Raw genomic sequence first — 23,561 nt, forward strand, 5'->3', positions numbered from 1 at the left:
TATTGTAGAGATGAGGTCTCGCCTGCCCAGGCGGGTCTCGAACCCACGGGCTCAGGCAAACCCACTCATCTCAGTCTCCCAAAGGCGCGGGATTACAGGCTGAGCCACCAAGCCCGGCTGAGCTCCAGTCTTAATGTCAGTGCTTTCTATTTGTTTCAGGCTCTAGTAGAGACTTTTGCTTTATGGAGAGGAACCTAAGCTTTGAGGTCAATCCTTGTTAACATTCAACCTTTCACTACCATTTTAACAATTTAAAAAAGAAAATGTGTTTACTATGGGGGAGTAGCAGCACTGATGTACCTTGGATCAATGTTTCACTGAAATGAATGCCAAACCACAAAAAAGATGAGGTTAAAGAATCACTGAGCATTCTCCATCCCACCTCTCCATCTCTCCCCTCCAAGTAACTTGTTTTTTTTGCCATAAATGAAAGTCTGAAGAGTTCCAGTGGTCATCTCAGGTGTGCAAATAGGTATATTTGTATCTTTTATGCAGGAAAATCGAAACTTCCTTAGTCTAAGAAAGTACTTTCTGGGTCTACCTTCAATTAGTAGGCTTACTATTTTCTGAATTTTCTACATTTAACACTCATTGTGGATCAGGCAATTGTGATTATCTCAATAAGTACTGTGATTATCCCATTTTACTCTTGAAAATACTAAAGCTCAGAGACAAAGTTCTCAGTTAATATGTGGCAGAGAGTTGAAACCCAGGCTTGTCAAACACGAATTGAGAAAACTTACCTAATAAAGCCATCAGTAAAGACCTGTTAGAAACTTATGACATAGAATTCAGTTTAACTAAACCAAGTGACTTTTCACCATTGTGGATGTATTTTTATGAAGTTCAGAATCTACATTGAAAATAAGGATTTCTAATGTAGAAATTCTTACTAAGTTTTTGAGTAGTTGTGAAACTGACCACCAGACTATGTGTTCCAAGTGGCAATGAGCTTTTTTATTTTTTGAGTTAGAGTCTCACTCTGTCACCCAGGCTGGAGTGCAGTGGGGCACACTCACGGCCACCCCAGCACAGACTTGCTGGACCCCAGCCATCCTTCTGCCTCAGCCTTCTAAGTAGCTGGAGCTACAGGCACACACTACCGTGCCCAGCTAATTTTTGATTTATTGTGGAAATGAGGTCTCGCCATGTTGCCTGGTCTCGAACCCGCAGGCTCAGGCAATCCACTCTCCTCGGCCTCCCAAAGTGCTGGGATTACAGGCTGAGCCACCAAGCTCAGCTGGCAATGAGTTTTTGACAGGATACATATTAGAGTTGTTTAATTTTTTTTTTTTGAGTTGGAGTCTCATTCTATTGCCCAAGCTGGAGTGTAATGGCATGCTCATGGTCACCCCAGCGTTGATCTGCTGGGCTCTGGTGATCCTTCCACCTCAGCCTTTCAAGTAGCCAGAACTATGGTGTGCACTACCTAGCCAAGCTAATTTTTTTTATTTTATTGTAGAGACGAGGTCTCACCATGTTGCCCAGGTTGGTCTGACAAAAACCACCATCACATGTTACATAGAATGAATTGAGAGTTTTGGGTCAGAAAGAAAGCATGTGATGGTGGTTTTTGTCAAGGAAACTTCTGAGAACCAAGAAAGAAGGATTGCTTGTGATTGCATCGAAATGCTACAATGAATTTGACTGACAAGTGGGGCTTAGGAGACCCCACACCTGCAGAAAAGAGCAGGTTTTAAAGGAAAGGAAGTGAAACACCAATTCCACAAATACATTTTAATGAATCTTTTTGTGTCTACGTCATATTTCATAATATATGTTTTTTCCTAAATGCTAAACCTAGGAAACACATACATATGTGCACACACATGGCAACAGATGAATTTAGCGCTTTGGCTTATGAAAAGAAAGCAATAGTCATGACTCTTCAGAACCTCCTCCCTTTTGCCAATGTCAAATTCTCTAATCCCTTCTCCTCAAAGATAGACTACTGTTAAGGAACAAATGATAAAGAGAAAGATTCTCAATTGCTAACTGACACATTTTCATCACTTATAGTATTATTCAAAAAGTTCATCTTTTATTTCTTCAAATTTTGAAATAACTTGCTTTGTTGATTCATCAGACTATAGTTCTAATGAGGACTGGCTTTACTAGCACTTTTAGAAAAAAGCACAGATCAAACAGACTGTTGATAATTTCTAGTGTGGAATAACCCATGCCCGGTATATCCTCACAATGGGGACAAAGATTACAAACGTTTACAGAAAACCTACTATGTCCCAGGTACACTGCTAGGTACTTTCCTAACATGTCACAGCATATACGTGATAGAGCTGAGATTCAAGTTCAGGTCTGAGTCTAGAGCCTTTTCTGCTACATTATACATCAGTTACTGAGTGTAATTTAAAAATTTAAAACTCATCATGGACCAGGCACTGTGTTGAAACATTATCTCAATTAATCTTTACAAAGATTCTATTTAAAACTCTGTAGCTGTAAAAGAATTTCACAGAATATGCCAAAAAAATCATCAAGATTCTTCACGGCAAGTTAAAACATTTAAAATAGTTTAAGGTCATCTTGGTAGTCATCTCCATTTCTCACCCACTTCAGCAATATTTCCTTTTACTTACAGCCAGTTGACCATCCTACACTAAATAACCAGAAAAGTTAATCTTTCAACTAGCTTGAAGTTGTGTGTGCTTTTATGTACACATGTGGGCTGACTAGAACAGAAGAAGGCTGGGGCATATATGAGCAAGTATGATTTATTATGGACAAATGGTTGGAAAAATGTTACTAATATCCACGGATAAGTTCCTTAAGTCACATGTAATAAGAGACTGTATTAAAAGTTTCCTTTATTTTTCTATTGAATCAAGCACTAGCTACCAGTTACAGTTAAGATATTTTTGGGCCTTCCAAATGTTAGCACAGTTAGCACTGACTTATTAATCATCAAATAATAAACTAGGTCCCACTGGTTATGTCCACATCTAGATTGTTCAGGTGATCAGGAACTCTTTTATTTGTTTGCTTTAGCCTTTAGTTCTTGGTTATATCTATAAAGAAAACAGAAAGAAAAATAACCATCAATAATCATATACACATTTATGGTTAAGAGAGTATGGGAAGCATACTCCATTTCTTGTTTCCTGGCCGGCTGTCAAGTGGCTAGACAGATAGTTGTAAATATAATCTTCTTGGAGGCTTACAGGTAGCGACAGGCAGAAGGGAAAGTAACCCAGTGAGTTCATCTGTATCTGGTTTCAGATAGTAAGATCCCAACTGCCAAAATTTTTTAACAGCTTAACTGACAGAGTTTTCTGTGCAAAAGTATTATCTTAATAAATATTTTCATTCTTAACTATATAAGAATGTCACAAATGTGAACATATGTATACAATTTAGCAAAATGTGGTCATCTAGAATTTTTCACTTTATACTCACAAAGCACCTTTCCTAAGAAAAAAATCAATAGGGAATGGGTTGCTTTTAGTCTAATCACTAAAAGTAAACTATACTTCTGTGATGCAGGCAGGCTACTGGGTTAACCAGTTATAAACACTTAAGTTTATAGACACTAAGGACCATTCCTTAATTCTCAATCCAAAGAAGTAACCACAGAGCCTTTCCTTCTAAAACACCCTGAGCTTTCTCTACTATTCTTCCCAGCTTACAGCAGAACAGAGAATAGCATAAGTAAAAGAAGGAACTTACTCCATGAATCCAATTATACCTTCTGGATTTCTCAAAACATCCTGATTTCAAATATTGATCATTAGTCACTGACAAATAATATTGAGTAGTTTAAAAAATTTGCAGTGCTCATGGATACTTTCCAATGAAATCAATGACCTCACTCTAAATATCACTTCCTTTATTTTTATTTTTGTGAGAATGCAGGATTTAACGAGGACAGAAAAGCTCCCACGGTGGGAGGGGAACCAAAATGGTTGCCCTAAATATCACTTCTAATATTGCATAACTATACATTTAAGAGCCACTTCATATCCAATTGAAAAGGAGTGATAAAGTCCATGTAGGAAATTATTAAATAAATAATAAACTTATTAATCATCAAATAAACTATTTAATAATCTGATGATTAATAAGTCAGTGCTAACTGTACATTATCTTAATCAGAGGGACTATGTGAAAGGGCTATCTCTCTAGACAATGAAGAATAAGGTCAAAGAACTAGGTCACATACTGCTTTCAACTTATTTGTAAACTCTCAGACTTTTCTAGAAATGTTAAATTTCTGCTTTAGGCACATTCTTGTCTTAGTATTATATGTGAATCTTAAAAAAAAATGATTGCCATCTGGGTAGCTTTAGAAGCAGATTAAAAAATATATATATTTGGTAGGCTTACCTCCAAATACGAAAAAGCTGAGAAGCTCCTGCTGTCCCCACAAAGAAATTAACAGCAAACAGATTCCAATTCTTTGGAATAATTACAAGTGAGTATCTTGACCAAATAAGCCCTGTTGAAACAAAAAACTTTTAAAAATAGCATAGTTATTGCTATAATGACTTAACCACATTTAGCATTAAGTAAAATAATTATAAATAAGTTTATAACAACAACAATGTAGGATGAAGGACAAAGAGATGCTACACTCTGAGTTATCAATCACATTTCCATAACTCAGTGTTATAAAAAGTACTCAATTCTTACACTAAAGGGGAATTTTCATAAGGCAAGTAAACATTAACTATAATTTTTTTATACTTTTAAAAATATGCTCAGCCAGGTTCGGTGGCTCAGCCTGTAATCCCGCGCCTTTGGGAGGCTGAGGTGAGTGGATTGCCTGAGCCCGCGGGTTTGAGACCCGCCTGGGCAGCGAGACCTCATCTCTACAATAAATCAAAAAATCACTCGGGCGTGGTAGCGCATGCATGTAATTCCGGCTACTTGGAAGGCTGAGGTGGAAGGATTGCCGGAGCCCAGCAGGTCGAGGCTGCGGTGGCCGGGAGCGGCCATTGCACTCCAGTCTGGGCGACAGAGTGAGACTCCAACTCAAAAAAAACAAAAACAAAAACAAAATACTCATGGCAAAAATGTGAAAAACAAAAACCCATACAGATACTTATTCTTTCTCTGTCTCTTCCATCCATAATTTAATAACTTTTTAGACACAATGTTAATTACTTTGTGGGTGTATGTATATAAGTATCTCAAACACTAAACCATTAAATAAACTGATGTAAAAAACAAAACCAAAATCATTTATTTTCTATAAGGAATGGGGATGATATTCATTGAATCTACCTGTAGCCATCAAAACAGCGGATTGGGCTGTGCTGAGTTTTTCTGCAGGTCTGGCCATGTCAGCCAATCCAGCACACACCAAGCCCTGCAAACACACATCAACACATAGAAAGAGAAGGGCATCATAAGTGTTGAGAAAACACACACACACTACATATGTTTTATATATACAGATATATTTTTGGTTTTTCTGGTCTACAGATATGTATTTCACACATGAACTATATGAAAGCTGTTTAAGGTCATTTGTATAGATTCCTCTTTTCATGTTTAATGTTAATGTTATTCTTTTTTAAAAGTGGTGGCTGGGCATGGTTGCTCATACCTGTAATCCCAGCACTTTGGGAGACCGAGGCAGATCACTTGAGCCCACGAGTTCAAGACCAGCCTAGGCAACATAGTGAAACTTCATCTCTACAAAATATATATATTTAAAAAATTAGCTAGACATGGTGGCGTAGGCCTGTAGTTCCAGCTACTTGGGAGGCTGAGGCAGAAAGACCACTGGAGCCCAGGAGGTCAAGGCTATGGTAAGCCATGATTGTGCCACTGCACTCCAGTGAGACCTTGACTCAAAAAAAAAGGAGTGGAAGTATCAGAAAAACTTTGTTATAATTTTTTTAATTTTTATTTATTTTTTTTTGAGTTGGAGTCTCACTCTGTCACCCAGACTGGAGTGCAGTGGCCACTCCCGGCCACTGCAGCCTCGACCTGCTGGGCTCCGGCGATCCTTCTGCCTCAGCCTTCCAAGTAGCTGGAACTACAGGCCTACGCCACCATGTCTAGCTAATTTTTAAAATATATATATTTTGTAGAGATGAAGTTTCACTATGTTGCCTAGGCTGGTCTTGAACTCATGGGCTCAAGTGATCCGCCTCGGTCTCCCAAAGTGCTGGGATTACAGGTATGAGCAACCATGCCCAGCCACCACTTTTAAAAAAGTGGCGGAATTACAGGCATGCGCTGCCACGCCCAGCTGATTTTTTTTTGATTTATTGTAGCGATGAGGTCTCGCTGCCCAGGCGGGTCTCGAACCCGCGGGCTCAGGCAATCCACTCACCTCAGCCTCCCAAAAGCGTGGGATTACAGGCTGAGCCACCGAGCCCGGCATATAATTTTATTTTTGGTTAGATCACTTTTTTTTTTTACTATCAAAGGACACATGGTCATTTATTCTCTGCTGTGTTTTTTAATACTGTCTTTCATAGAATCATTCCACTCTTATCCCCACCATCGACATCACTCAGAAAGTTTACTGAGTCTTCACTAGAAAATTAGCTATGCTACTTTATTACAGAATATGTAATAAAAGTTTTCCTTAATGAAAACTTCAAGCCTACACAAAATAAGAGACTAGTACAAAGAACACCTATACTCCTATCACCCAGAGTCAGCAATTACTGAGATGCTGCCATACTTGCTTTGCTTCCTCTCCTTCTCTCTCCTCTTCTGAAGTATGTTAAAGCAAATACTAAACAAAGAATATGTCTCTGAAAAATTATTTTCAGGTTTTTTACTGAATTTCTGAAAGATACTCTTGTATATGTAAAACAGCAAGGGTTTTGCTTCTAAATAGAACACACACATACTCTTATGAATTTACATATACACTTAAAACAAGTCCAAATGGTTTTGAATTAATAAAATTAGTAGTTCAAGAAAGCAATGATTCTAGTTTTAAAAGGGGCAAGTAGTTAAATATAGTGGTACAATTAGAGATAAATCATGGCCAGTACTACCTTTCCTCTTATTAGCATTTACCCACAGTCCTGTGATTTTTTTCCCCAAATGCCTTCCTAATCACCCCTTCTACATCTTTCGTCCAGGTCCCATTGCACATTCTCTCTGCTCCATATTTGTTCTATTTCTTCTGCAGGGTGGAAAACTGCCATTGATTAGGGGAAGAAAGAGATTGACTTCTATTACTTTACCATGATTTAGCATGATTTTCTATGCTCCCAGTAGACATTTAATTTTTCTGGGATATGTTAGTAATTGTTCTATTCCAGAGAGGTCTTGAGATCCTTTTCCCATGTTTCTAAAAAATCTTTTTCTACTTCTATATCACTCTAACTTCATGTAAATTATCTTCCAAAATTTCCTTGTTAATCTAATCTCTGCTACTTACTAGTTATGTGACTTTGATTGAGTTACATAACAACCTCTTAAATTTCTCATTAAGTAAAATGAGAAAATACTTTCAAGTACTTAGCACAGTGCCTGAAAATATTATCAGTAACAACAAAAATTGTAGCTGCTAACGCCTTTAGAGCACCAAAGATCAAGGCATATGAATTTCTGTACTCTTCTCTGCATTCCTAGTCTCAGGATGAGGAGCAGAATGTCTGGGTTCCTTTTCACCTTTATTCTCAGCTTTACTCAGATAATAGAACTGTAGATTAGGAAAATGCTTAGAGTGTACCACAAGATTATGTAAAATGCTCCCTAACATACTAAGAAAGTACCAATATAGGTAGATCCAGAGTGCCTATTTTAAAGATGCCCATATAAGTGTTTAAGAGCATCGGCTTTAGAGACAAATAGACCTGAAGGCCCAAGAATGAACTCTGTCACTTTGTAGTCACAGCATGTGCAGTCATCTAGCTCTGCGAACCTCAGTGCCCTTACCTGGAAGCTCATGATAATATTTATTTCCCAGATTTTTTGGGGATGAAGCATAAATGTGAGATAATGTGTTAAACAAGCTAATACAATTTGGCATCTAAGATACTCAAATTGCTTCCCTTCATTGTCATCAATTAAAAAATGTTTTTCAAATACCTGAAGCACACGTTTGTCATTCTTTCAGGCTTTTGATTGTCTTCATTGAGTTGGGAAAAATACTCATGAGATTGTTTTTCTTTCTTCTCTTTCTCCCTTCCCTTTTTCCAATATTTTCTTGTTTATTAAAAAAAGTCATATGACACTTTCAGATAAGAAATGTTAAAAAGTGAAATACCACCACAGACTATTCCAGTTCCAAAATGCTTAGAGATAGCAGCAAAGCCCTCTGAATTTTAAACTGCAAATTAATCAGTATAAGTAGTTCCAGTTGGATAAACAGGTATTAAAAATCTACATGGATAACTCTGAAATAGTTTGATTTATTTTTAAGGAGAAGAGAGAAGAGAAAAATTAACTACACCAGATGGTATATTGTTTAAGAGGTAACTGATAACAAGGTTGTGCAAGAGGGCTATGAACAAAATAAAGAAGCTCTCTTTACTGACCTTCGTGTAATCGTTTCCCCAGGTCAGCCAATGATGTCTGGTCCTTCTGTAAACACACTCACAAGTGCTGTGGCAAGTGAATACCTATTGCTAGTGAGCTATTTTCTATGGCACTCATGCATTTTTGCTCCCACCAGATGAGTAGTATTTTTATCAAGTCGTTATATTTGTCCCCGAATCTGTCTACTATGTCAGTTACTTGTTAGTGTAATTAATATTATTTAATAAACTATTAGGTAAGCAGGTAAAATATAAAAAGAGGGTTGTTACTCTATGAAAACTAAAGTGACTGCTTTAGAAGGATTAAATAAAGGCAAGTTGACAAAACCTGCTGTCAAAATTGGTATGAACAAGACATGTAAAAATCAAACAGGTTTCTGTTTCCATACTGTTTGAAAGGATCTGAGAATTTGGTCTGCTTTAAAGCAAACTAAACTGGAAATTACACAGAATGCACTCTGGTGTAATTTAGTCAAGACAGAAAATGTGGAACTCAAAATCAGTGAATCTATACACAAATAAAAGCTTTAGCCTTAAAGAAGATGACTGTCAAATGAATATATGTTTATATTCTCTAAGTTAAAATAAAATATTTATGGTATGAAGGTACTGCTTTTTAGGACTATCCACTTTGACCATTATGACTAATTATTTGGTTTTCAACTCAAGTGGCTAAGAAGGACACTACCAGAGTTAAATGTCTGAAGAAGTAGGATGTTGTAGGACATGTGTGGCTTGCAGAAGCAGCTTTATGTGTCAGGTATAGACTACTGCAGACTAATTATCAAATTCTCTGAGTTAAGAAAATATATCAATATATACTACGATAAATATCTAACAAAAGAAGTCTCCCTATCAGAGAAGGAGACACAGAAGTTTCTACAGCTATGCTGTCATCAGGAGACTAAGTGATTTCAACATGTACTTAAAATAGACATTTCTAGCTGGGTTCGGTGGCTCAGCCTGTAATCCCGTGCCTTGGGAGGCTGAGGTGAGTGGATTGCCTGAGCCCGCGGGTTCGAGACCCGCCTGGGCAGCGAGACCTCATCTCTACAATAAATAAAAAAATCAGCTGGGCGTGGGAGCGCATGCCTGTAATTCTGGCTACTCGGAAGGCTGAGGCGGAAGGATCGCCGGAGCCCAGCAGGTCGAGGCTGTGGTGGCCTGGAGCGACCACTGTACTCCAGTCTGGGTGACAGAGTGAGACTCCAACTCAAAAAAAAAAAAGACATTTCTAAAGGAGACAGAGATAGTGAAGAAGGCACTTATGAGTATATAATACTGTCAGTGTTTGAAAACACTGAAGGACTTGATCAAATAAACACCAGAGCTATTCATAAAATCAATAAACTCCTAAACTGTACTGAGTTTGAGGTCAAAGAGGTCCCTTAATTTATTGTAAATAGATGAAATCACTCTAACTTTTTAAATGACGGTGCTAGAAACAATACTTGAGCAATTAATTCCAATTTATAGATATATAATTACTGTATAATTTTAAGTGTAGGTAGGAGGCAGAGGAAGGAAATAATAATGTACCTTTTATTAGTATAAAGGCTTTTGGGACCTTTTCTCAACATATCAATATAGAAAAAAAAAACAACAACCAGATACCTAGGGTCTGTAAAATACAGCTCCCAAACCCTGCATCTAATCTTATCATTTTAGAGTTGAGGAGACAAATTGCCACAGAGACCAAACTTGCCTAAGGCCATAAGACTGAAGCATAGCTACTTCCTGCTCTAACATTCTCAACTACTTGAATTTACAACTGAATTCCTGAATTGTTCTAACAACTTAAAATAGTACAACTCTGCAACAACAAAACGAACAACTTGAATAGACATTTTTCCAAATAAGACATGCAAATGACCAATAAATAGAGAAATGAAATGCAAATCAAAACCACAACAAGATACCTAACACCCATTAGGATGATTATAACAAAAACAAACACTCTCCTCTCAAAAGTATCAAGTGTTGGTGAGGATGTGGAAAAACTAGAACTTTTATGAACTGCTGGTGGAAATTCAGTTACCAGCAAAAACAATATGGCAGTTCTTCAAAATATTAAACAGTATTACCATATGATCCAGTAATTCTACTTCTGGGTCTATACCCAAGAGAAGTAGGAACTCACAGATATTTGTACAACAATGTTCATAGGAGGATTATTCACAATAGCCAAAATGTGAAAGCAACTTAGTAGTCTAATTAATGGATAAACAAAAGTAGTACATACAGACAGTGGAATGTTATCCAGCCTTAAAAACGAAGGAAATGAGCCAGGCTTGGTGGCTCAGCCTGCAATACTGCGCCTTTGGGAGACTGAGGTGAGTGGATTGCCTGAGCCCGCGGGTTCGAGACCCACCTGGGCAACTTGGCGAGACCTCATCTCTACAATAGATCAAAAATTAGCCAGGCGTGGTAGCGTGTGCCTGTAGTTCCGGCTACTTGGAAGGCTGAGGTGGAAGGATCACCGGAGCCCAGCAGGTTGAGGCTGCGGTGGCCGGGAGTGGCCACTGCACTCCAGTCTGGGCAACAGAGTGAGACTCCAACTCAAAAAAAACCCCAAAAAACAAAAAACGAAGGAAATTCGAACACACGTGACAGCATGGATGTACCTTGTGGACTTATGGGAGGTGAAATAAGCCAATTACAAAAAGACAAATTCTGTATAATTTCAGTTATATGAGTGCCTACAGTATTCAAATTCATAGAGATAAAAAGAATGGAATGATGGTTGCCAGGAACTGGGAGGAGAGGAATAGGGAATTATGTAACAGGCACAGAGTCTTAGTTTTGCAAGATAAAAAGAGTTGTGGAGGTTGGTTGGCAACAATGTGACTGTACTTAATGCTACTTAAAAAATAGTTAAGATGGAAAATTTTATAATATTTTACCACAATTAAAAAACCAGCAGTTTTCAAACTTTAGCGGACATCAGAATCACCTAGAAAGGTTATGAAAACACAACTTACTGGGCTCCCCAAGAGTTTCAGATCTAGTTGGTCTGCTATGGGGCCTGAAGACTTACATTTCTAAAGTTCTCAGCTGCTGCTGCTGCAGGTCCAGGAATGAACTTTGAGAATTACAGCTATTGATCAAAACTGGCTGGCCCTTTCAACATAAAGTCAATGATTTGCCACAAACAGCCACCACAATGACTTCTTTTCTGCTCAATGAGAACTTTAGGAAAGGAAATCCTGGAGAAGAGTAAAATCACTGGGCTTGCAGTCAGATGTCCCAGCATCTAACATTTATCATACGCTAACATATAAACTTAAATAAGTCCATCACTTTTTGAGAATGATGTTCTTCAACTACATATTTTTTCAGTGTTAGTACCTTCGATTCTCATACTAAATTAGTAATACATATTTAGCTAGTTTAATGTTGTACTTAGTCATAACATTTTAGAATGAAATTTCATGTCCCTAGGGTCTACAATTGCAAGTTTTTTGGGTAACAAATACGTTTCCAGAAGGCCTCTTACCTAAAATGTTCAGAAAAACTAAAGTAGGTAGTGTCCTTTATGTAGCACATAAAGCTCACTACATCTGATACATCTGAGAACATCTGCCACAGAATCATTTAGAGGCATATCAAGAATATTTTAAAGTATATCCTTCATAAAAGTTACTTCAAATTATTATTATTTTTTGAGTCGGAGTCTCACTCTGTCACCCAGGCTGGAGTGCTCACGGCCATCGCAGCCTTGACCTGTTGGGCTCAGGTGATCCTTCCACTTGAGCTTTCCTAGTAGCTGGAACTATAGGCATGCACTCCCATGCCCGGCTAATTTTATTTATTTGTTTTTTGTAGAGAGGAGGTCTCGCCATGTTGCCCAGGCTGGTCTTTAACCCGTGGGGTCAGGCAATCCTTTTGCCTTCGCCTCCCAAAGTGTTGAGATTATAGGCGTGAGCCATAGTGCCTGCCTCAAATTATTAAAGTTTCTAATAAGGAATTTTTCTGATAGTACCTTTTGCAAAAACTCAAGACTTACCCATTTCATAACTGGAGCCCAGAAAAAAATTGTTTTGGGACCTGAAAAAGAAATAAAAGAAAATTTCAGGAATAAACCAAATATTTTATACATGTCTTTTAAGAGTCATCACCAAATTAAAAAACCCAACAATTTATCAATCTATTTCTAATCACTTTTACTATGCTTTCTGCATAAGTTATCACACATTATCACTGAACAGCTGACCCTTGCACAACACAATTTTGAACTGTGTGGGTCCAATTATATGCAGATATTTTTCAATAAATGTACTGGAAGATATTTTGGAGATTTGTAGCAATTTGAAAAAACTTGCAGAAGAATCACATGGCCTAGAAATATAAAAAAAAATTAAGAAAAAGTTAGGTACCTCATGAATGCAGAAAATATATGTAGATACTAGGCTGTTTTATCATTTACTACCATAAAATATACACTAATCTATTATAAGAAGTTAAAGTTTATCAAAACTTATGCATACAAATACTTACATACCGTACATGGTGCCATTCACTGTTGGGAGAAATGCGAACAAACATAAAGATGCAGTATTAAATCATAAATGCACACAATTAGCTGTAGTATACATTGTAATACTGTAATAATTTTGTATTTCCTGCTATTGCAGCAAGTTCAAGTATTTCAAGTATCCCCTTAAAATGCTGATCACATCAGAGTGAGCATGCTTGTATGCTTCTATCTAAAAGAATGTAGAATGTCAAAGAAAAAGGAAAGTTAGCCAGTACAGTGCAGAGTGTATTATCCTAATCTGTAAGCAAATATGTATGTCTGTATGACATAAATACATATGTGTGTATAAACACATATGCAAATAACTTTTAAAATACTTGAAAATCATAAGTTGTTTTTATCAGCCTGATACCTAAATATTAGTAAGTCTGGCTTATACTTTTAATAGTTTTTAAATGTCTACTGATTTTCTAACTTAATCCTAAATAGTGCTACAGCAATCTACATCTTATTTTCTTTTCTTATTGTGCAAATGAACTGTATATCATCTTTAGAATATTTTAACACCATAGGATCATGGCGCACAGACCCTGTCTTTCCTTGTGGGACCAAGTAATTACATGCTAAACTTTATTTTCTCACATACATCTGGCCATGCTCATGTTTTTCTGTGCATCTTTGAATTTTCTGTATTTTAAATTGTGTAACACATCTGGAGACAGTGCTGAAACAGTTGCTAGGAGAATTAAAACTATCAAGGAGTTCCAAATTTTGAAGTTCTTACAATCGAGTGAAAAACCTATCTATATTCAGTTTCTGGGTTACTGCAGTATTTATCTTCTGTACAGTTCCCTAAACTTTGTATTGTTCTGATCACAGTCACTATTACACACAGAACTGTAGCCACATCTCTTTCTATTTTGAACAAGACATGAAGACAACTCTCTTTCTTCTTTGGTTAGGATTAGATTGAAATTTCAAAAGAAGTTTTGACTAAGGAAAAAGGAGGAATAGAAAAGAAAACACGAAAGCACGGAGTTTCAGAATATAAACTTCTAATCCTAATTTAACTAAATTTTAGCCTAGGTCAGTAGTTCTCATAAGACCAGACATGATTTCCGCCCCCCCCAGGGGACATTTGGTAATGTCTGGAGACATTTTTTAGTTGTCACAACTGTGATGTGGTGGTGGCGGTAGTGGCCTTGGTGGCGGTGGTGATACTGCCGCCTTCTTGTGGGCAGGCCTGGGATGCTGTTAAACATTGTTAAACGCCCAGGACAGCTGTCTCCAGCAAAGAATCACCCAGTTCAAAAAATGTCAATAGCGCAAGGTTAAGAAACCCTGGCCTAAGTAGGTTGGTAAACCAGGAATCATTAAACTAGTTTCATGCTGTTTTATGCTTTACATTTTAGCTTGTGCTGTCGCCTTTCAATAGTCTGCCTTTTCGCCTAACTCCTATCCTTCGAAAACTCATCTTAAGTTTCATCTCCTCAAGGAAGTCTTTTTAAACATCGTCAAGTGAGACTAAATGGTCCTTCTCTGAATTACCAAAGCAGCCTGTATATTCTTTTGTTGTTTTCTGCACTTGCTAAAGTGATTATTTATAAATCTGTCATATTAACCAGACAATAAGCTCTAGATGAAGCCTATTTCTTAATTTTCCTTGACAAATAATAAATATTTGCCAACTGAACTGAATTGGACAACCCTTTTCCAGGATAGATGCTAATCAAAGATATTAAAAGTTTAGGTTTGACCCAGATTTGCCTCGAAACTGCTTCACCTCAAGGCTGGAATTTGCTCTTTACTCAACCCTAGAGACATGAGGTTCCCTTTACAGTAGGGTTGTGAAGATTTCACCTATTAGTTACTCTACTCTTAGACCATGGCACTCTTCCCCCGAGTCTGATGCCATAATGCACGGATCCTATTGTCAATCTTTTCAAACTCTATGGAAATTTAGGTTGAGTTTCTGGGATTCCTATCGGCACACCTGATTCATTTTTCTTTGTCATGCACAAGGCTTCTGGATCATATGCAGTATCAATTACTAAGGTTATTTTTTTACCCCTGCATGAAGCTTGGAGTCACTAGTTGAATGGATGTTCATCTTTACTTTGAACTCTTCAGCAGACTTTTCTCCTCCTACTGCAAAACTGATGTTTCTTTATCTGCCACTATAAAACTTTCCTGAGTAATGCCTCTAGATCCTTGTTGCTTTATAAGCTTACGTGGTTGATCCTTCAGGGTTACAGTCAAACTTTTCAGAATGTTCGCCTGGTAACTCATTTACTAAACTGCCTGGAGCTAGGCGATAGTGTTACAATATTAACTGTGCTCCCCCTACAACCCACCAAACCAAACAAGAACCAAAAAAACTTCAAACATGAAATTATGGTAGCTAAAATCTGGACCAAGAGAGTTTTTTTAGTTAGTGAATAATTTTAAACTAGAAAAATAAACCTAAATGAGTTAACAACTGCAATATACTAAACAACAAAAAGAATCAGTAGCAAATATATGTCTTCGAGTTAATTTTTCTGAGCTATCAGAAGATGCTAAGTGACACAAAAAAATCAGAGTTTAACATCTATGAATGCATACAAGTAATGTTTTCTTAATTGTTAAATAAAAAAATGGTTAGCAATAACCGAGGTCACACAATGAGTTAATAAAAATTTTAGAGATAACTTGGTTTACCCTTTTATTTTAGCATTCAAATACATTTCTTAATTATTTTTTTACCATAAGAGTAAATAATACATCAAATACATTTAGACAAGTAAATTTAGAAATATATAAATTTAGATATAGAGGTTGTTTTCCAGAAAACAACAACCAACAGTGGATATGGTAGTGAGATACATTCCAACTTACTTCCACATTTCTAAACACAAAGTTTTGACAAAACAAAGCATTAAAAATAGGACTCACTCAAAAATTGACAACACAATGTTACATGTATCACACAGACCTGGAAAAAACAGGTTTATGTTCTGTACAATGATACAGCTATTCTCATGGGAGAACATAAAAATAAATGAGATAATTAATTATAATAATACCTGAAGTGATTATAATACCTTAATGTTAGAATAAGATCAAGTATAAACTAGAGTACTTGGCTAACATTCATTATGATAAATTATTAGGTAGAAGATTTGAACTGATTAAAATGTATTGAATAAAAACAACCTCATAAGACATTTAATATATAGTCCAAGATGAAGAAAATTTGTCGCCATCAGATATAATACACATTCTTTTAGACAAAGAATTAAGTAACAACACATTTTCATCTTGTTTCTTAGAAATCTGCTATTTCTAAGAAGTTGAAAAGGTCTCAAATGCTGGTAATTTAAAAGCATCAAACAAGTATTTTAAATGTACATATATTTAAAACTATGAACTGTTCTGAGAATAACATAAAATACAGAGAATAAGCTATTTTCTTTTGTGTTTTATTGTCTTATTTTTAAAGTAAAACTGATATTTTAAAAATTCAAACTTTTCATAGAATGTGAGAAATTCTACAAGTGGATATAATAACTAAATAGTAACACGTAAAATTTCAAATTAACTAATTTAGTTTACCTTGGTAAACTTTGATGAACCTATTGATAAAAATGACACAAATGTGCTTCCTAATTTCCTTATCTGAGAGGAATTACTATTAGTAAAACATTATATGAATTCTATCAAAAAATCGCTCATTTATTACATATATATGAGTCTCTTCCTAAGGAAAGACTTACTTTTTGAAACAGAATAGGTTATTTTTACACATGCACACAGATGCACTTACAAATGCTGAACTGGAGGATTCATTACAACCCAATGTGAAAAATAAAATTTCTTACTGAATGCTTTGAGGTCATAAAAGTCACTACCTTTCCCTGCCTCTTCCCATCCTGTTCATACCACTCTATGGGTTTTGACATCCCTCTCAGTTCGGAAAGTCCACCTGTTTGCTCTCATGTGCCAAACTACATACAAATTCTTAGAATTTGGAAACGTTAGTCTTTGACACATATGAACTGCCCCAGATCATTCATTTTCATTTGTGCTAAAGCTAGTTTTTATTTAACACTAAGGACATGACTGATTTATCATTTTAGAGCCAAATAATCTATACATTTTCCACAATGCCTTGAAAACAGCTATTACTAAAATAGTACCCAAAGCATTATGGGTATATAATGTTTTTAAAAATGTTGACTGAAAACATGCCTTGGTTTGAAATTCCAAAGTAAAAACCGAGTGAAGGGATGAACTAAAATAGCTAAGATGCATCTTAGGGGTGATGCACTTTAAATTTACAAATGTCTTCAGTTACAATGAACCAATGACTTGTAAATATACAAAGATTGTTGAAATCATTTGCTGTAGGCACTCGTCTTAGAAATCAGGTAAATGAGGCCCTGAGAGGTAGAATTATTGTTTAGGATACATAGGTGGCACAGCAAGGATAAAAAACTAGATCCCTAAATCCTAATCTAAGAATAATTATATTATCTTTATTAATGAAATCTGAGTTTCCCGAAGGCTTTGAAAGTAGAAGTCCTAGAAGAATACCAAATTGTAGATTATTATTATTACTTTGAGTTGGAGTCTCTCTCTGCCACCCAGGCTGGAGTGCTGGCACACTCACTGCCACCCCAGCGTCAACCTGCTGGGCCCCAGCAGTCTGCTCGCCTCAGCTTTCCAAGCAGCCAGACCTACAGGCGTGCGCTACAACACCCGGCTATTTTTTTAAATAGCAGAGACGCGGTCTTGCCAAGTTGCCCGGGCTAGTCTTGAACCCGCAGGCTCAGGCAATCTACTGGCCTCGGCCTCCCAAAGTGCTCAGTCAAATTGTAGATTATTACAGCTGGGAAGAACCTTAGGAAAAGTCTAAGAAGAGGCACTTAAGAAGTTAAGTAATTTGTTTTACACTCAGGTAGTTCTGGATAGAGCAAGGACCAGAACACTTTGATCCTAGTCCTTTTTCTACTATATCATACTATGCCTGAAACATATTTCATACTGTTTTAAGTAAAATTAATATTTTTATCTGATCTAAAAATAATAAATTATTTATAGCTTTTCTTAGGGCTTTCTTCACCTTTGCAACATCTGATGAATCAAATTAGGTGAGGCATCAGTAGTACTAATTTCTTAAAATCAAGTTAATGGACAAAAATTATGTTATGTGTTGAACTAACAACTACTGCATGAATGGTATTTCTTTTATGATCTCTTTTGAGATTACAAACTCTGTGTGGGCAGGGATTTTTATTTTATTCATTAATATATCCCAAGCGGCAGAACAGTACCTAATACAGAGTAAGCCCTTAATAAATATCGACTAATTCAACTTTCTTGGTGCTGATTGCTTAAAGATATTCTATTTTGGACCAATATCTTACAGTTGTAGTTGAAATTCCAACTTTCCACCTATTTTAGTTCTCATCCCTTCATTTTAAGGTAATAAAGGTTATTATTTTAAAAAAATACATACTCACATTTAGTGTAAATAATTAAACATGTTAAATATATACTTACAAATATATGCATTCATATATACATTAACTACCTTAGGCTGGCATTCAGATTCTTCACTGACAATCTCTGCAGCAAGAAAATAAGTTGTTTTAATAGAGATGCTAAACTATGTGAGTATGTACACTAATTATTTGATCCACATGACTGTATTTACATATAATAAAACAGTATATTTTGAACTAAGTTGTCTTTAGCCTTCTAGTATAACATCAAATCCCTTAATATTTAATCAAAAATTTTTATGATAAAGGTATTCTCTTCTAAATACTGCTAACATTGGTTCATTTAGTATACTTTTATTTAAAAAGAAAATGCTCTAGGTCTTAAAAGATTGTTTTTAATAAAAAAGAAAAACAATTTTCTTATCTAGGAAAAATGTAAATAATCTTCTTATTCAAATCTTTAAGTAATTTCTCCCCTGAGTGTTCACAGAAAGAACCCATTAATCTAAAGAATGACATTCTCAGGAGCAGCACACTAAACACTCAAACAAGTTTCACAGAACCACTGTATTTTTCCACTGTATTTTTCAAAAGCTCTTCTGCTTCAGTCAAAATGTAATTCAGTAAAAGCAAAGTTACCATGAGCTAAAATGATATGGTTCAGATAGCTGTTTTCTGGGTTAGCTTCACCAAAGGATAGTTTTTAAGACTCTTCAGAGCTGTGGTCTTCCCAATTTCTTTTGAACTTATGCCCCATCAGTAAAAAAAACTATCTGAGCACACATCCTCTCTCTCTCTAGTTTATATGTCTATAAACTCTTTATAATTACTGTACTAATATATTTTTATATGATAAAACATGTGTGCAATGAAAAATGTAAATGATGAAATAGCAGAAAGCATTAATAGAAGTTCTCTTATTTTCTTCCTATATTCCAGTGTTGCATTTTGTGCATTCACATCATTTTGGAGTTCATAAATACAAAGAAATAACACTCCACCATTAATAATTTTTTTCTCAACTAAACCTTTAAGAAAACAATGGACAACATAATGTCAAGGTTGTTTTCTAACAAATACCTAGAGTACAGCTAAGCAGATGGTTACTGTGGAGTCATATACTTTAACAGACAGGACGTGGAGGATAAGGGGAGTGACAACCCTTTATGTGAGCTCACAAACTTGATAGAACATGCATTTGTCTAGAACTCTATTCCTCCCCTACAATGACAGATCATAATGTGCCAGGAACAACACATAGCAAATGAATGATGAAGGGGACAAAATTCTGGGCCACAAGTTAGAGGTGAAACACTCTAACTATATATATATATATATACACACACACACACACATATAAACATATTTTTGTTACCTATCTAGAAATATTTGTCAGTGATAAACCTCAAAAATTTAGAATCAGCAATGTGTGATTTTCAACTGTTAATATTCTAGCCTTGCACATTATTTATTTATTTATTTTTTTGAGTTGGAGTCTCACTCGGTCGCCCACACTGGAGTGCAGGGGCCGCTCCCGGCCACCGCAGCCTCGACCTGCTGGGCTCCGGCGATCCTTCCACCTCAGCTTTCCGAGTAGCCGGAATTACAGGCATGCGCTACCACGCCCGGCTGATTTTTTGATTTATTGTAGAGATGAGGTCTCGCTGCCCAGGCGGGTCTCGAACCCGCGGGCTCAGGCAATCCACTCACCTCAGCCTCCCAAAGGCGCGGGATTACAGGCTGAGCCACCGAGCCCGGCTTGCACATTATTTAAAAAAATTCCTTGTATGTGATTCTAGACTGTTTAAACAGTAATTCATAACAAATACTATTATGTAAAATAGTATGCAAAACCCTTGAATATTCACTCTGGAAAACGCTTAGAACAAGACAATCCCTTCTAAACACTGCTAACATCGGTTCATTTAGTATGTTTTTATTTAAAAAGAAAATACGCTAGGTCTTAGAAGATATTAAAAAAAAAAATTCTCTTATCTAGGAAAAATGCAAATATTCTTCTTATTCAGACCTTAAAGTAGCCAGTGTTTAAAGCAGCCAGTGTTTCCTCATACTTTATTCAATACTAATGAGTCAACAGTTATATTTTTCATGCTTCTTAATTTCTACATTGGTGTGCCTCCAACTTTTCAATCATAAATAATTTTGCAGTGACAGGTATGCTCACTCTGCATATTGTTCAAAAGCTTTGATGGGAGAGAATTAACACTTGTTGAGAGTTTAAGTGCAAACATTGTGCTGCATGTTTCACAGATATTATATCATTTAATTTTCGCAACAGTCCTGAATGGTGATAATTATCATCCCAATTGTACAGATTAGAAAATAAGGCTTGGGAATTTAAGGTCAAGGTCGCACGGGCAAGGTTTAAACCTAGGTCTGTCTGGCTTCAAAATCTATACTCCTACTACACTGAGAAAGGGGTTAAAATAACTGAACGAATCCAAGGACATTCAGATGAAATGTACATTCTAGTGAAAGGTAACACCTCTTCATTCTGAAAGTTAAGTATTATAAACAATAACTACAGATGGCTAAAAGCCAAGGCCTTGGAAAAGATCAACATAAGAATACCTTTAAAAGGCATTTAAAATTGCTCTACCCTTCCTTTACTCTACAGCCCAAACACAAAGCTTAAGAGGGGCAGAGTTGACTACACAAAATTCAGTTGACTCTGTAATCATTACAGAAGCATAGCCCAACCTTCCCTCCTCAAAATCTTTGCTACAAAACAGCACATTTTTAAAAAAAGAGCGTTAAAAGAACTACAAGGCAAATAAACCGAAATTCTTTATCAATAAGAACTTCTCTTTAAAGATCAGTTTTATAATAGATACCATATTGGAACAAATAACATTAAGGATTAAACTAAAGTATAATCCAGAGGTTCAGTTCATTCCATTATCAAACTGGAAATCAGATTTAGTAACCAGCTCAAACTCCAGAGAGCCGCTTCCCAGTCAGATAATGGGGAGAATCAGACAATCTTACTAATGGCATCAACTTCAGAATACAGATTTAACTATGTAGGGGGAAAAGGCCACTTTCTGGGAAGCACTTCAATCTTTCAATTTATGATACATTTTCTCATTTGTTAAGTCATAGGCTTGAAAGAGACCTCAGAATATATCTACTTTTAGTCTCTAGCCAAATAAGTATTACTTCCCATTTTATCGAAGAGGTAACAGAATTCTAGGTCTTTAATAAAGGGTTGGGGGGATTAAGATCTTCCAGTTTCCTACAGAATTATCTTTTTCAACCGCAAGTACACTGTTTTCCAGTAAGACCAGAGAGAGCTAACATTTCCTGAGTATTTACAAAAACTCAAGCACACGTTATCGCTTAATTCTCACAAAGACCAGTTTATGGAAACTGATCTACGATTCTGCTCAAGGTCACACTACATTAAGTGGTGGAGCAGATCAGTCCACACCAAAAGGTCCGGGTAGCGCTAGCTCTGTAATTTCATAAACAAGGACAGACGTGGGGAAACAAACTGCCCCTAAGGGACGAGGAATGACAATGACTCTGAAACCTAGGTAAAGCGTCCAGTTTGGGGGAGGGCTCAATCTGCAGGCCTCTGCCAGCAAGAGCTGAAGGAAGTGTGACCTTTACTCCAAACCCTCCAGTGCGACAAGCCACCCACCCAGCTCTGCCTCGCGTGGGTTGATATGCCCCGTTGACACGCTACATTACGTGGAGAGACACGGGAGAACGAGGGTTTCGTGGCGGCCCCAGATCCTTTCGTGGCCGAAGTTGACAAGGACCCAATCTGGAGGCCGGGTCCAGATTTGAGTCGTGCGTAAGGGAGCGGATGCAACACAGGTCAGGAAGAGCGCCGACCTGAGATCCCCCGGTTTATGACAGATGTTGCACGGGAGAAATGCGGAGAGGCTCCGAGAGTGGAAGGATTCACTCGAGGGGAAGGTGTAGGGGTTGCGGATGCCTCTAGCGGCCGAGTTGTCAGCTCGAGAAGGTTCATTTTAGGGGGAGAGGGAGGGACGCTGTGGGCGGGAGCCGATCTGGGTCCATTACCTGCCGGGTGGTTGTAAAACGGCCTCAATTTCTCGGGCAGCATCAGCTCCACCTTATCGAGCACCCGGTGGTAGGTGGCCCGCAGGCCTCGAACGCCGGCGGCCGACATTTCTGCCGCCGAGTGAAATTGGGCTGCCGGGCGGGAGCGTGGCGGTGTCCTCGTCCCTGGCTGACAACGAAGGGCAGCGAGTCACTCTCCCTTGTCTCGGCGTCTCGGTCCGCCTTCCGGCCGGGGTGCCCTTCCAGCGGCTCCGCCTGCCCCCTGTGAACTACGACTCCGCAGCCCGCGCCCGGCGGAGGTTGAGGGGGCGGAGGCTCCGCATGGTCCCGCCCCGGCCCGCCTCCAGCCTGCGGCGCGGGGAAAAGGAGGTGGAGTGATGGCAGCAGGTGCCGAAGAGAGGGCCCGCACCAACTCCGCCCACACCATGCCGGCGGTGCGCACGCGCAGGCGGGCCAGCCCGCCGTGATTGGCCGCCCCAGGCGCGGGCGGGGTCACGCGGGGAACCGCCTCCTCTCCGTCTTGCCCTTGGGGCCATGTTGAAGAAGGGAAAGTGAAGCTGCGCCAGCTCCGCTGCCCCTTCACTTTGGCTGAGGAGGCCCGAAGTTAAAATGGGCTCTTCGGGCCTTCCGTGCCCCAACTAAAGATGACGCACACATCTCTTGTTCCCTGTGCAGTGAGGCTCGTGAGCGAGAATCTACGGAATTCAGCGTCTTCTTTCTCTATTGCTGTTTTATCCATAGAGAATCGAGGACTTGGCTAGAGTGGCCTGAATCCACTTCTCCATGGTGAGGGCAGTGGCTGCGCGCAGCGGCCTCAGTCCCCGGGGTGGTCGTCATCTCGCGAGAAAGGCTTGGAGGGGCGGGAGTCCGGGACAAGGAGAGGGAGGAGCCGCGACGCCTCCGCCTCCGCCTCCGCCTCCGCCTCCTCCCGTTGGAGGGGGTGCCGAGGGAGGAGACTGTTGCTAGTCTCTGGATGTTCTGGGTAGTCTGAGAAGGAGAGTATGAGGCGAGCTCCGGCCCGGGTGCGGCCGGGCTTCGGGGGCCGAGGCGCCGCCGTCGCCATCTAACACCGCG

At 38.2% G+C, this 23,561-nt stretch overlaps 2 protein-coding genes across 2 annotated transcripts in view; one reads left to right on the top strand and one right to left on the bottom strand.

Annotated features, from left to right (window-relative positions):
• Window positions 1–2,713: 2,713 nt before the first annotated feature.
• Window positions 2,714–22,879, bottom strand: MPC2 (mitochondrial pyruvate carrier 2). Its single transcript, XM_008067590.1, has 5 exons — window positions 22,488–22,879; window positions 12,478–12,518; window positions 5,242–5,326; window positions 4,342–4,453; window positions 2,714–3,026 (listed from the first exon to the last, which is right to left on the bottom strand). The coding sequence occupies exons 1-5, from the start codon at window positions 22,594–22,596 to the stop codon at window positions 2,990–2,992; spliced, it is 384 nt and encodes a 127-aa protein (XP_008065781.1). The 5' UTR covers window positions 22,597–22,879; the 3' UTR covers window positions 2,714–2,989.
• The window catches only part of DCAF6 (DDB1 and CUL4 associated factor 6), a 152,751-nt gene continuing 151,727 nt past the window's right edge, over window positions 22,538–23,561 (top strand). Inside the window, exon 1 of the mRNA XM_021717374.1 lies at window positions 22,538–22,874. Within this exon, the coding sequence (XP_021573049.1) occupies window positions 22,865–22,874 (10 nt within the window). The 5' untranslated portion in view covers window positions 22,538–22,864. The remainder of the gene's footprint in view (window positions 22,875–23,561) is intronic.

Source organism: Carlito syrichta, unplaced genomic scaffold, assembly GCF_000164805.1.
Source record: "Carlito syrichta isolate Samal-C Ts95f unplaced genomic scaffold, Tarsius_syrichta-2.0.1 Scaffold309719, whole genome shotgun sequence".
In the NCBI taxonomy this organism is placed as follows: Eukaryota; Metazoa; Chordata; class Mammalia; order Primates; family Tarsiidae; genus Carlito; species Carlito syrichta.